The sequence below is a fragment of the Schistocerca gregaria genome, chromosome 2 (assembly GCF_023897955.1).
Source record: "Schistocerca gregaria isolate iqSchGreg1 chromosome 2, iqSchGreg1.2, whole genome shotgun sequence".
Lineage (NCBI taxonomy): Eukaryota > Metazoa > Arthropoda > Insecta > Orthoptera > Acrididae > Schistocerca > Schistocerca gregaria.
This window is the reverse complement of record NC_064921.1, coordinates 388,963,666-388,977,940: the sequence shown is the minus strand read 5'-3', so window position 1 is coordinate 388,977,940 and position 14,275 is coordinate 388,963,666. Positions and strand designations below refer to the sequence as shown.

At 43.1% G+C, this 14,275-nt stretch overlaps 1 protein-coding gene across 1 annotated transcript in view; it reads left to right on the top strand.

The window, feature by feature from the left end:
* Positions 1 to 14,275, top strand: part of LOC126321085 (limbic system-associated membrane protein-like) — a 220,713-nt gene that overhangs the window by 154,537 nt on the left and 51,901 nt on the right. The window contains exons 2-3 of the mRNA XM_049994146.1: positions 6,141 to 6,248; positions 10,086 to 10,298. Coding sequence (XP_049850103.1) covers positions 6,141 to 6,248; positions 10,086 to 10,298 — 321 coding nt within the window. The remainder of the gene's footprint in view (positions 1 to 6,140; positions 6,249 to 10,085; positions 10,299 to 14,275) is intronic.

The window sequence follows — 14,275 nt, the reverse complement described above, 5'->3', positions numbered from 1 at the left end:
ACGTGTAGCTATCTGGTTCCTCCCTCAAATTCCTCTTTTTAGTTCGAGTATTATCGTGTACCATGTCTAATGAATGCTGTATGTTGAACGAAGATTAATTAAATTATACTTTGCAAAATTTGCTGTCCGTCCCAGGGGCAATTTCTTTAAATTAAAAATTAATGTAAGACAATGTTAACGTTCGTGTCGATATAGTGTCTGAATTTCTCACATATCTTTTGTTAGTTCTTTGATCGATAAGTGCTACAGATTTTTCTTAGCTTAAAGATGTTTTTAAGTATATTAGTTCCTTTTCTGCATGTTCAGTGTCTATTGTTTTCCCCAACGCTAAGGGTTCTAAAGCACAGAGGATGCTAGTTTAGGTCACTGACGTAATGTCTTTTATTAAGATTCAATTTTACTTTCTTATTGAAAGGGTTTTTCGTTAGCTGTAATGCCAGCTCCATATTGTTGACACTCTAACTCTTTGTACTTACGTCTAGACCATTCCAACGTATCGTTACGGAAGGTGCGAGGATACGGAATAGGTTCTCAAGTATGTGAGTGGCCTGAACAGTACTTAACACATAGAACCCTGTATGTTCTGCTCGATAGCGAGTGTTCACCACAGACAAGGGAATCGTCGGGAGTGTCCCAGGGAAGTGTGACAGGACTGCTATTACTGCTTACATAAATGATCTGGCGGACCAGGTAGCCAGCAATCTGGGGTTGTTTGCTGATGACGCTGTGGTGATTCGAGAAGGTGTCTAAGTTGAGTGATTGTAGGAGGATGCAAGATGACTTAGACAAAATTCCTAGTTGGTGTGATGAATGGCAACTAGCTCCAAATACAGAAAAACGTACGTTAATGCAGATGAGTGGGAGAAACAAACCCGTAATATTCTGGGATAGCATTAGTAGTATCCTGTCTGACATAGTCAAGTAGATTACATATATGGGTGTAACGAAGCAAAGCGACATGAAACGGAACGTGCGTGTGAGAATTTCGGTACGGAAGGCGAATGGTCGAGTTCGGTTGATTGAGAGAATTTTAGGGAATTGTGATTCATCTGTAAAGGAACCCGCATCGAGGACGCTACTGCGAACTGTTCCTGAGTACTGTTCGAGTGTTTGGGATCTGTACCAGGTCAGATTAAAGGAAGACATAAAAGCAATTTACAGGCGGGCTGTGACTGTTCAGGCTTTCCCGATGGATCACGTTGTGCTAACCTTCCAACTATGTGGACGAAATATTATGGGATTTGCAAATAGGATCCGACGGCAAACTCGAGAAGAGTATTTGCATAGGTGGGCTACTAAAGTCTTGCCGAAAGATTTGAACAGCATGCAAGTGTTAACGGAGATGCTTCGGGAACTAAAATGGGAATCCCTGAAGGGAAGATGACGTTCTTTTCGAGGAACAATACCCAGAAAACTTAGTGAACCGGCATTTGAAGAAGAACGCACAACGAATCTACTGCCACCAACATAAGGACCACGACGACAAGATACGAGAAATTGGGCTCATACGGAGGCATAAGGACAGTCGTTTTTCCCTCGCTCGATTTGCGAGTGGAACAGGAAAGGAAATGACTAGTAGTGGCACAGGGCACAGGGTACTATGTAGATGGAGATCTGGAGTGTTTCAGCCGGGTAATTTAGTTGAACTGCCAAATTTGTAACTCCCAAAAATCTCATGATGGATTTCGGACTTTTTATGAAACTGGTGATAAACTTTGTCTTCTCAAACGACTCTATCTCTTCCAAAAAAAAAAAGAAGTTGTGTCATATGCGCTGATCATAGCATGAGGTCACCAAAACAAATGCTAAAAATGTATTTAATGCCATATTAAAGTGGCTTTTTCCTATTCTTTGATAATTTTCTCAAGGATGCAGCTGAGAAATAGTGGAGCCATGAACATACCTTGTCTCTTTCAACAAAAAATCTCAGTTTTCGTTTTCGCTGATGTAGAGAAACCGTGCTCCCCCCTGTAATGACTCCAGTATGCTAACCACTGTGCCATCTCGCTACGTAATGTGTTCTATTTGTTCCTCTAACGGAGCATGCAGAGTGTCCTCTGGCAGAAGACACGTCTGCAGTTGCTGACATCAGTTTGGTTCCCTTTTTTTAAGCAACGAATGTGTTAGTGCACATTTTTAGTCGCTGGAGACCTTGCGCGTGTAGCACATTTCTTGCACCAACCGTTGATATGTTGTTGACTGTTTTCTTGACTATTTGATTTGCGTGTTTCCACAGCTCAGTTGTTATCGAATCTTCCCCCGGGAGTTTATCGTTCTCCCGCGCCGTCTGCTAATTTCGGCTTCGTCTGGAGATATTGAATCGAAGTAGTGTAGAGTGTTTTTCTTGGCAGACACGCTGCTGGAAGCAGAGCAGTGTTTGTCATCCGCCTGCCTCTTTCCCCTCTTCCCATTTCCCACTCTTCCGTTTCTCTCTAAATCTTGGTCTGACCATTAGTGTAGCTAGAGATGTAGGTTAGGTTGGAAGTGACAGACTGGTTGCGAGTTGGCGAAACCAACGACAGTCAGTACGAACTAATGTTTGTGGTATCAGATTAATCTGGGGCGTATCCATCGTCTCGGTTCGGAGGTGGCAACATTCACTCCTTATTAAATACACTTCATTATGGCGGCCCGAGAACTCTGCTATGCGAATATTGTAGTTTGCATAATGCTGCTAACATTTCCATATCTGAAAGTAAATTTTCTCTATTCCCTTTTCATTTCAATAAATAAAATTTATTGCTTTCCAGATTTCGTTGCAATCTATTACAGAGCCACGAGGCTTCATGTTCATGTATGAAATGTGGCAGTCGACGTATAACACTTCCATAACTATAACATTTGCACAAAAAACAATAGGTAACTGGATATTGCAACTGAGGTGGAAGAAAGAGGTAGAAGAAAGAATACGTCCCACTGTTTCACATATGTCAATTTGCACCATGTTACCCGAAGAAACGATTAAGAGATTGGTTCAGATGGCTCTGAGCACTATGGGACTTAACATCTATGGTCATCAGTCCCCTAGAACTTAGAACTACTTAAACCAAACTAACCTAAGGACAGCACACAACACCCAGCCATCACGAGGCAGAGAAAATCCCTGACCCCGCCGGGAATCGAACCCGGGAACCCGGGCGGTGGAAGCGAGAACGCTACCGCACGACCACGAGATGCGGGCGATTGTTAAGAGAGTACTATTAAAAATACAAAGCAAATAATCTCTGTCGACATCATTGTAACACAAGTTCATAATAACGCACAGCAGGCCATAAAAGACCACAATATGTGAATATAATATTTGTGCCAATCCGAAAACGTAGGCTTTCCTGGCGTATGCTACTCATGAATAGCTCTCGGGTTTCCAGCTGACTGGCAGTGATATCTCAACACTCTCATTCGGCTGGAAATCCGAGAGCTTTTCATCACGTAAAATGTCATTTAATAAAGCAGATATAACGAAAGAACTAGAAAGAAAAAATATCAAAGGATCAGAAATAACGAATAAAAAAAACATTTTCAAGAAGAAACTACTAAATTTAGAAGGTTTTCGCGGCGGAAAAGTAAGAAATGAAGAAGAACATTGACAGAAATGATATCTGGTGTTCCACAGGGAAGTGTTATAAGCCCTCTGCTGTATCTAACCAATATAAACGATTTGTAAGACAATATTAACAGTCCTCTTATACTACTTGCAGATAATGCTGCAGTTTACCACCTAGTACAGTCATCAGAAGGTCAATACGAATTACGAAATGATTCAGACAATGTATCAGTAAGATGTGAAAAGTGGCAATTGACAATGAACAATTGAAAGTGTGAGGTCCTTTTCATGAGTGTTAAAAAGAATCCCTTAAATCTCGATTACACGATAAATAATACGAATTAAAAAAAGATTGTCGATTCAACTAAAAACCTAGGGTTCAAAGTTACGAGCACCTTAAATTGGAAGCATCATACAGAAATTGTTATGCGAAAGGCGAACCAAAGACTTCGTTTTATTTGCAGAGCACTAAGAAGATGCCACAGATCAATTAAAGACACTGCCTACACTGCGCTTGTGCGTCGTCTGCTATAGTATTGCAGCGCTGCATGGTATCCTCACTTCTTTTATTGAACGGAGGACACTGAAGAAGTTCAAAGAAGCGGCAGCTCCTTTTGTATTATCGTGAAATAGGGAAGAGAATGTCCCGGGCATGTTAGACAAGTTAGGATGGCAATCTTTAAAACAAACGCATTTTTCGTTAGAGCGAGATCTTTTCATGAAATTTCATTAACCAATTTTCTTCTCCGAATGCGAAAATATTTTGTGGATCGTCGCATACATGTGGAAAAATGATCACCGTAAGAAAATAAGAGAAATGAGAGCTCGTACGGAAATATTTAAGTGTTCGTTTTTTCCGCGTATTAATCGAGAGTGGAATGGTAGAGGAATAGGTTGAAGGTGGTTCGATGAGTCCTGTGCTAGGCAGTTAATTGTCAATCGCAGGGTAATCATGCAGATGTAGATCAATGGATATGTTCCTTTAGTTAAGTCGTGCCATAAATTTCTGATGTGGATGTAATAGATGTAGACAGAAGAAAGCAAAAGATGGGTAGAAAATGAAGGATCACTGGAAAAATAGAGAAAAAAGCAAATAAAAAAGAGGCACTGAAGTAGCTACGTGTTTCCAGTTGGTCAGTACCGCTATTAGGACGATTAGGACACGAAGATTCATAGTGGAATCCGACTGAGAACAAAAAGACAAAGGTCTCCAAGTCAATTGACTAGCCTTTGCAAATTATATGGTCTCGCTGGCGAGATCTGGGAAGAAGCCAAAGAATAGACCCTAGAACTACAAAACAAGCTGAAAAAATAGGTCTCAAAATCCGCTTTGAAAGGACCAGGATAGTGACAAACATGAAAAAACATAAAAAATGTTAAAGTTGGAGAACAAAAAATATAGATCGTCAATGAATTCAATTATCTTAGAGAATAGATCAGCTGGAACGCCCTCGAGAAAAAAAAAGCAATGTAATCTAGAAGTACAGTTGAACTCGCCTTCCAACTCACCCAAAACACATATTACAAAAAATCTTTCTCATGGAATGCAAAAATAAGACATTATAATACGGTAATCAAACCAGGAGCCCTGTATATAGCCGAAACCTTGTCCGTCACCAACCATGGCCCACCTGAAAAGCGAAATATCAAAGAAAGGAAGATGTTACGAAAAATGCTTCGTCACAGGTTCGACAACAGCAAACTAATTCACATTAAAAACGAAACCCTTTACCAACTACTGAAAATTCTCAGGCACAATGAGGAAAAGAAGAACTGATTTTTGTGTACACATCCTACGAATGAACCCATACAGATTCATAAAAAAATTTTGGACTACTTCCACTACACAAAAAACTAACCAAATTGGTTCACGGAAACGGAGAAGGAATTAAGAGAACTCCAAATCACAGAAAATACGCTTATAGATAAAACTGAAAAAAAATACAAGAAAAAGAGGATCCAAATCAAAATGAAAACCAGAAGAACAATCCAAATATCTAAAGATAAATGAAAGCAAGGTCAGAAAGAATGGAGGGCAATAGTGGCCCAATAGAAAAGCACAGAACATTAAAAATTGATTTCTTAACGTACCCCATCGTACGGTGAAACGAAATAAGAAGAATGATGATTGTATTCCTCAAAGTTAAAAAATAAACGCATTTATTGCCAGTGATCTATCGTCATGTCCGCCCCTGGTAGCTGAGTTGTCAGCGCGACGGGATGTCATACCTAACGTCCCATGTTAGATTCCCATCTGCGTGGGAGATTTTCTCCGCTCAGGGACTGGGTGATGTGTTGTTCTTATCATCATCATTTCGTCCCCATCGACACGCAAGTCGCTGAATTGGCGTCAACTCGAAAGACTTGCGACAGGCGAACGTTCTACCCGACGAGAGGCCCTAGCCACACGGCATTTCCATTTCCATTTATCGTCATGCGCGCATGATCCTCAACGGTATTGTTATTTCCAGTCCATAAGTGCTAGCAGTTTTCCCACTATAGACTGGGCAGTGTGGTGTGGGCTCGTGACAGCGTGCGCTACGTGCAGAACACAAGCCCCTGCTGAGCGCTACGGTGTGGCGTGGTGGTGTTGCAGGGGCGGCGCCGCAGGAGGAGCAGCAGCTGGTGTTCCGCAGCGTACCCACCACCGTCAAGACCTCCGAGAACGACACCGTGCTGCTGCCCTGCTACGTCCACAACCTCGGTGAGTCCACTCGCCCCCAAATACGCTCACTCTTTCTTTTCATCCGTTGTGTTCTGACATAACGGAGGACCTCCAGGGATGTCAATGGCGCACGCTTTAAGTTAAGCGAAGCTCTGCGTCAGGGGCCAATCGACAACTACTGACCGCCCTGTCATCCTCTATCAATGGCGTCATTTCGATGCGGTGTGGAGGGGCGTTGGTCATCACGCCGCTCTCCCGGCTTTTGCCAGCGTTCCAGATTTAGAAATTGGTACTCCACGCTCAAGCAGCTCCTCAGTTGGCATCAGGAGACTGAGTTCTTCCCGTTGTCGACCTTCTACCAAACAAAAATCCTTGACAGTACCGGGAATCGATGCTGGTTGATCAGACACACTGACCACTGAGCTACAGAGGTGGGCAAGTTGTACATCAGAAGGGCACTCAATCCGTGGACTATCGGAATTACCTAAAAGCTACATATCCGCACCATCCTCACGTAGACAAATGTTGCAGGCATCTTTGCCTTGGCCAAGTTTTATCACTTCTTCACAATGTTTGAATCTAATGCATTCCGCCTCCATTTCTCCTGACCCCCGTATTCTTTACCAGCTGACAAGGATCGTACACCATCATAAACACATGAGATAGCTTTGCCAGTCTTGTCACAATTAAAATAGAATTCAGACATCATTGTATCCCTAATTTTTGAGAACCCTGACTGCTTTTGTCACCACGACCCACCTTTAGTACTTCTCCACATAGACCATAGATTTCCGTAACGTTATTTCTATCCCCTTTCTCATCCAGAACATGAAACCATCCCTATTAACTTTAACCTACCCTAGACCTTTCACTCCAAATAAATGCTAAAACCAATACCTTCCTTACGTTACTATAATTATACACGCCTCCTACCGCTCTACTCTTGATTCTTACCAGTACTCTTCCAACATCCTTTCTCGTATATCTTGCCCACTCCCATCTGCTTCCAGTCTCACTCTTGGGAAATGTTACTGGGAGCCGTCACGACCATTATTGTTACAGGTCTGAAGACCACATTCACCATGTCATCAAGATTGATAGTATCTTTTTTCCTCCTTATGAATGTTTCTATGTACTTAATTACTTTAATGAAAGGCCGAAGAGCCCCAGTATAGTAACAGTAGCCCGCCCGCCAGGAATATAACTAACAAATAAATAAAACAGTCTTCGCACGGACTAAAAAGATAATTATTAAAGTACCTCGAAATTAAAAACTCGCACACACACATACACAAAAGGCACTGCTGTCCCAGACGCATTAAGCAACTTCTACTTGCTACTGCCAGCGCCTGCCAAAGTCTGCGCACATACAACAGCTCACAGAACCAATGAGGAGAGCTCTAAGCAGTTTCAGTCAGCTATGAGTTTTTAGTCATCCCGTTCGCACGATATGAACTGGAACTCATTAGGCAGGTGCAGTTGATTAAAAACACATCAGTGTTGTTTGTACAGGATAGCGGAACGCCATACAGTCATAAGTCTTTTCAATGTTGAGGGGTAGAAACTGGGAGGGTGAGCGCTTGTTGTATATTGATACAAAGGTGAAGCAGACGTAGTGTTGCATCGATTTAGCTTTTTCTCCTTATTGTCGTTTTAATTCTAATCAGGTGGGTGACCGGTAGAGGGTATTGTTGTACTCTCTTCAGCAGCTTTTATGTCGTCTCGCTGTCTCTGTAGAGTTGGACCATGGGTGGCCGGAATCCTCGTTCTATAACACCAACTGCACGCAATTAGTAACTGGGTTCTTTATTCATAAGCAAAGAGCTACTTAAAGTTCCATATATTGCGGTACAAGCTCTCTTCTATATAGTACACGTAGCCTCATTGTTGTTGAAGAAGTCCGCTATGTGCTGCCTGTCTCTGTGTTAGAGCCTAAGTATGCGGCTCTGTCTCGGTGACACGTTGGAGCTCCACGGCGTACAGCCTCCAACTAACTGGCTAACTAACTGGAACGAACTAAGTCACTAACTGGGCGTAACAGGCTCGAACTAAGTAACTAACCGGCCCAACGGTTCATGGCTGCGATCCTAAATACTGCCGGCTGGCTGTATGTTTCCAGCGAATCTTGTCGTTAATGTTACTTAAAAACCGTCTTGATTGCAAAATTTTTTTATTCATATGTTCGGTTTCGGTTCATGCAGAACCATTTTCAGATCTGTAAAAATAATGATACTAATTTACTATTTCACGGAAGCAAATCTTTTTCATCCTATCTAATCAACATCAAATGTACCAGAGCGTACCTGATATTTCAGTTACAGGAGTAACCCGTCCAAATCCAGCAATTTTCACATGCTACGTCACATAAAATTGGTTGGCAGAGTGCACGTCATTTATATTAATTATAACACTATTACCGACAGGTGGCGTCTGGTACATTTGTTACATTCCATTTGCACATACTGTATTCAGTAGATCTTTTTTTTAATTAAAAATACTTAATTAAAATATGTAGATGTCAAGGTTAAAATCTGTACTTGTCAGCATTAATAAAAAAACAGTAAAATTTTCATTTTTATACGATCTAAAAAACATAGGGCGATTTATTTATCTATGGTGTTGGTGTGAACTTGTTTTCCTCTACGGTCTGCTTCCGTATTTCCCGCCATTTCGGTGCTGTGCTGCGGTCCGCTCAGTCGTCTGATGTCCATCGCCGCGGGCAGGAGGGCCGCACAGGAGGGCCCCGTCAACGACGCCAGGCACCGCACGCGTCCTCCGGCTTCTCCACCGCGCACCATCTCTCATCCCTCGGCCTGGATCTCCACACGCAACAGTTGTCATCTTAGTAGGTCGTCATAAATGCTAAAATAGGCGTTATGATTGGATTCACTTTTTGATGTTGATTAGATAGGATGAAAAAGATTTGCTTCCGTGAAATAGTAAATTAGTATCATTATTTTTACAGATCTGAAGATGGTTCTGAATGAACCGAAACCGATCATATGAATAAAAAAATTTGCAATCAAGACGGTTTTTAAGCAACATTATAAAATCACTGATTGCTGTTATCCCATAAGACAATATGTCTGTTTTTGCAAAATCTTGTCGTTGACCTCTATAGATTCTCTCGTAACCTCTATGCTGCATAGTGTGCTGGCGCCAGTGTACGCCAGCACACCTATCACCACTCTTCACATGTAGTGTTCATTGTTTACAGATCATGCATCATATAAAATATTTAAGAAGATAATTTGATTGCAAAACCAAACGAATGTGACAGCTGGAGGCATATTAATATTTGAAGGGAACTTATTTGAGAGTTAACAATACATAGATGTTATGATGATGATGCTGCAATGGTATAACAATGATGCTAGTGGTGTATAAAGCTGTAGCTTTTTCCATTAATAACTTTCATTCTGTACCCCTAAATTTACAGCAGACTGTTCGGGACTTATCCAGATACCAAGCCAGCTGGTAGTAGGCCAGATGAAATCCTAGTTGGGAATATTTGGTAGGGGATTTCCAATTCTGTCATTTGTCTTACTATCAAAGATAACCTCCCAAAAATCTTCTTCAGAACTGGGAAATGAGCCTAATTTTATTTTTGGAAAATATGTTCCATCGAAAAATAACAAGGCTTAACATGAGTTCGTAAACTATTCGTGAATGTGTAACAGAGTTAAGTCGATTATTTAGCCCACGTCTTCAGTGTTGCTATGTCGATGCGTGTTACAAGACTGATGGGTCAGTATCCCTCCAGTGGTCGTTTACCTAATTACTGTGTCAGTGTCTTGCAGAGATGCTGTGCTCAAGCTAGCTTGACGTACAGTCCATCCTCGCTGCCGACCCTGAACACGACGTTGCGGTCTGCAGGGGAGTCGACGGTGCGCTGGTGGTGGTCGGGGCGGCTGGTGGCGGACTCCGGGAACCCGTCGCTGGAGTCTCCGCCGCGCATGCGCATGTGGCCCAACCACACGCTGCAGGTGGAGCGGCTGGCGGCGAACGACACGGGCGAGTACACGTGCGAGGTGGTGCGGCCGCACCCCTGGGGGCCCGTGCGCCAGCACCACGCCATAGAGGTCCTCTGTGAGTACACCGCCTGCGCGCTGCTGTGCGCGGACCCACTTACACAGCGTCGATGGTCTCGCAACTCTCTAGTTAAACTTCACATTTTCACAATAATGACACGAACCTGAATGAGCAGGTGTACTTGGAGTCGTACAGCCACTGGGAGGTTGCATTTGATATCAAAATTCCCTCTTTACATCTCCACACACCTCCAGTTCACTACACACACCAATCAAAATCTTCTGTGTGAAGCTAGGCTGTGCACCAGAGGATATGTAGGAACAGCCATAATGTGTTAATGGCTCTGAGCACTGTGGGACTTAACATCTGAGGTCATCAGTCCCCTAGAACTTAGAACTACTTAAACCTAACTAACCTAAGGACATCACACACATCCATTCCGGAGGCAGGATTCGAACCTGAGACCGTAGCAGTCGCACGGTTCCGGACTGCGCACCTAGAACCGCGAGACCACCGCGGCCGGCAGTCAATGAATGACCGACACTAATTTCACTTAGCGAATGTTTATTCAGCGCTGAAGAGAAAAATCCTCCGCCGTCGATCACACAAAAATGATAGGAAACTACGTCGATATCCTCATGGACGGCTGATCAGCCCAAGCTCGCCGCCAATTGCAGAAAACCGTATTCGTCGACAACAAAACATCACTGCTGAAGGTGGCTAATGGAAAATATGTAAAACATACAGGAAGATGTGCCATTCGGGTGGGTATAAGTGGCCATACACAGCCCTTAGAATTCATCATCTTACAAGAGTGTAGGCATGAAGTCGTTCTCGGATGGGACTTTTTGAAAGATTCTCAAGCAAGTATAGATTGTGATCACTCGAAGATTATGATAGACGAGATGAGATACTATGGACAGAAAGATGCTCATCCGGGTGTGTGGGGACTATGTATGCTGGATGAAGTGATCATTCCTGCAGTTAGCGCTAGGAAGGTAACTGTCACATTTCATGCCATGTATCAACCCATAGATCTTGTAGTGGAATGTTAGAGAAACATACCACTGAAGAATAACTAGGTCACCCCAGCCTCTGTAGTCTCATTTAAGAACGGATTCGGTGAATTGTGGATAGTTAACTGTCGCCGAGAACCGCAGATCCTTCCAAGACGCATGTGCGTAGCAAATGCTGAGCCGTTAATTGCAGAACAGCTGAACGTCATAGAAACGTCCCACGCCGAGACTGTGGGCGAAATTTGCGATACCACTACGAGACAATATATTCGAGTTCGACAATCACCAGATCTCACTAAGGAACAACAGAATATGCTACCTGCCATTCTTCAAGAGGTCTCTGAATTCTTCAATCCACAAGTGAAGAGCAAATTAGACAAATCGACGATGAAGCACCGGATTAAACTGGTGACCATCAAACAATAAGCCAGAGAGCATACCGAGTTTCAGCAATGGAACATCGAATAATTTGCGACGAGGTAGAGAAAATAATGAAGAATGAGCTCATTCAGCCTTCGCAGAGCCTATGGTCGTAACCAGTGGTCCTCGTCATGGAGAAGGATGGCAGTTGGCGCTTTTGTGTTGATTACAGGAAGCTTAATAAGATAACTAAAAAGGACGTTTACCCTCTTCCACGAATTGACGACACACTAGATTGTCTGAAGGGGGCTAAGTTTCTCTCAACCACGGACATGTACTCGGGATACTGGCAAATCGAAGTAGATGAGTCTGATCGTGAGAAAACTGCATTCAACACCCACGAGGGCCTGTATGAGTTTAAAATAATACCGTTTGTTTTGTGTAATGCACCAGCAACTTTTTGAACGAATGATGAGTAATCTTCTAAGGCACCTGAAGTGGAAGATGTGTCTTTGTTATTTAGATGATATTATAGTCTTCTCAGAGACATTTGATCAACACATAAAAAGACTGAGGGCCGTTCTTAAGTGTCTCCAAAAAGCCGGACTGAAACTTAACCCAAGAAAGTGTCTCTTTGTAGCAAAATAAATCGAAATACTTGGGCACCTTGTATCAAACGAAGGTGTGCGGCCAGACGCAGAAAAGGTGAGAGCTATAACGGAATTTCCTATTCCTAAAAGTATTAGAGATATGAGAAGCTTCCTCGGATTGTGTTTTTATTACTGTCTTTTTATCAAAGACTTTTGTATCAAAGCTAGGCCACTCCAAGAGTTGTTAAAAGCTGATGCTAAATTTATCTGGGGCGGTGCTCAACAAGATTCTTTCAATGTGCTGGGAAAAGCTCTGACGACTGACCCTGTACTTGGTCTGTATGGTGAGAGAGCACCTACAGAACTACACACAGGTGCCAGTGGGTATGGGATCGGTGCTGTTCTGGTGCAGATTTCGGATGGAATAGAGAAGGCTATAGCCTATGCTTCTAGAACACTTTCAAAGGCCGAGAGAAATTACTCAACTACAAAAAGAGAATGTCTTGCTATGATCTGGGCCATGTGCAAATTTCGACAATATCTCTATGGAAGGCCATTCACAGTTGTTACAGACCATCATTCACTTTGTTGGTTGATGTTGGTTGACAGGTCTTAAGGATAAAAAAAAAAGGTTCAAATGGCTCAGTGCACTATGGGACTTAACCTCTGAGGTCATCAGTCCCCTAGAACTTAGAACTACTTAAACCTAACTAACCTATGGACATCACACACATCCATGCCTGAGGCAGGATTCGAACCTGCGACCGTAGCAGCAGCGCAGTCCTGACTGAAGCGCCTAGAACCGCACGGCCACAACGGCCGGCTTCTTAAGAATCCAACAGGAGGACTCGCCAGGTGGGCGCTACGTCTTCAAGAGTATGACATTACCATAGTGTACAAAAGTGGAAGAAAACACCAAGATGCCGCCTGTCTCTCAAGAAATCCTGTGCAAGACCATCAAGACTTTGATGAAGATAGTGACTGTCTCGCTGCACTCCAGGATCTCTCTGCCGAGCAGAAGAAGGACGCCAAGATATCTCAAATTATACTTGCCTCAAATCGATCAGAGGATGTGAAAGGACAATTTAAGGTAGTTAATGGATTACTTTGCAATAAAAACTTTGATCCGTTTGGAAAGATGAAGCTACCAGTGATTCCTAAATACATGCGCTTAGATGTTCTACAGAAATTCCATGACACACCTGAGGCCGGACATTTAGGATTTATTGAGACATACGATAGTATCCGCAAGAGATTTTTCTGGCTAGGTTTATTTAGGAGTGTACGTCACTATGTGTCGCACTGTCGAGAGTGCCAGAGGAGAAAGGCAGTTCCCCAGAAACCACCTGGCAGACTCATACCAATTCCACCAGCCGAAACGCCTTTCCAGCGTGTTGGGATTGACCTCCTCGGACGATTTCCAACGTCTTCTAGTGGCAAAATATGGATTATCGTTTGCACTGATTATCTGACACGCTATGCCATTACAAAAGCCGTGAAAACAAAATTCGAGCTAGCCAAATTCATCGTAGAAGACATTGTATTAAAACACGGTGCCCTAAGGTCGTTAATTACGTATTGAGAGAAAGTTTTTAAATGGAATCTTGTGACAGAGATAAACCGTCGGTGCAACATTACTCATCATATGACGACTGCCTACCATCCGCAAACTAACAGGCTAACTGAACGCCTTAATAAGATCTTGGTCTACATGCTATCAATGTTCGTCAATGTTTAACAGAGGAACTGGGTTGAGGTGCTACCTTTCGTGACGTTTGCCTACAACACCGCCAAACAAGACACCTCAGGATTTACGCCATTTTTTCTGGTGTATGGGCGTGAGGCGACGACGACGATGGGAACTGTGTTTCCGTTACATATTGATGACGTGGACTACGACTTCATCGGCCATCTGTTAACTAGAACAGAGGAAGCTCGGCAATTAGCCCGACTTCGCACCCTGCAGGCTCAAGACAACGATCGCTGAAGGTATGAAACGAGCCATCGCCCTGTTGTCTACCAGCTTGGTGACCTCGTTTTGATCTTCACTCCTGTTCGGAAGATTGGT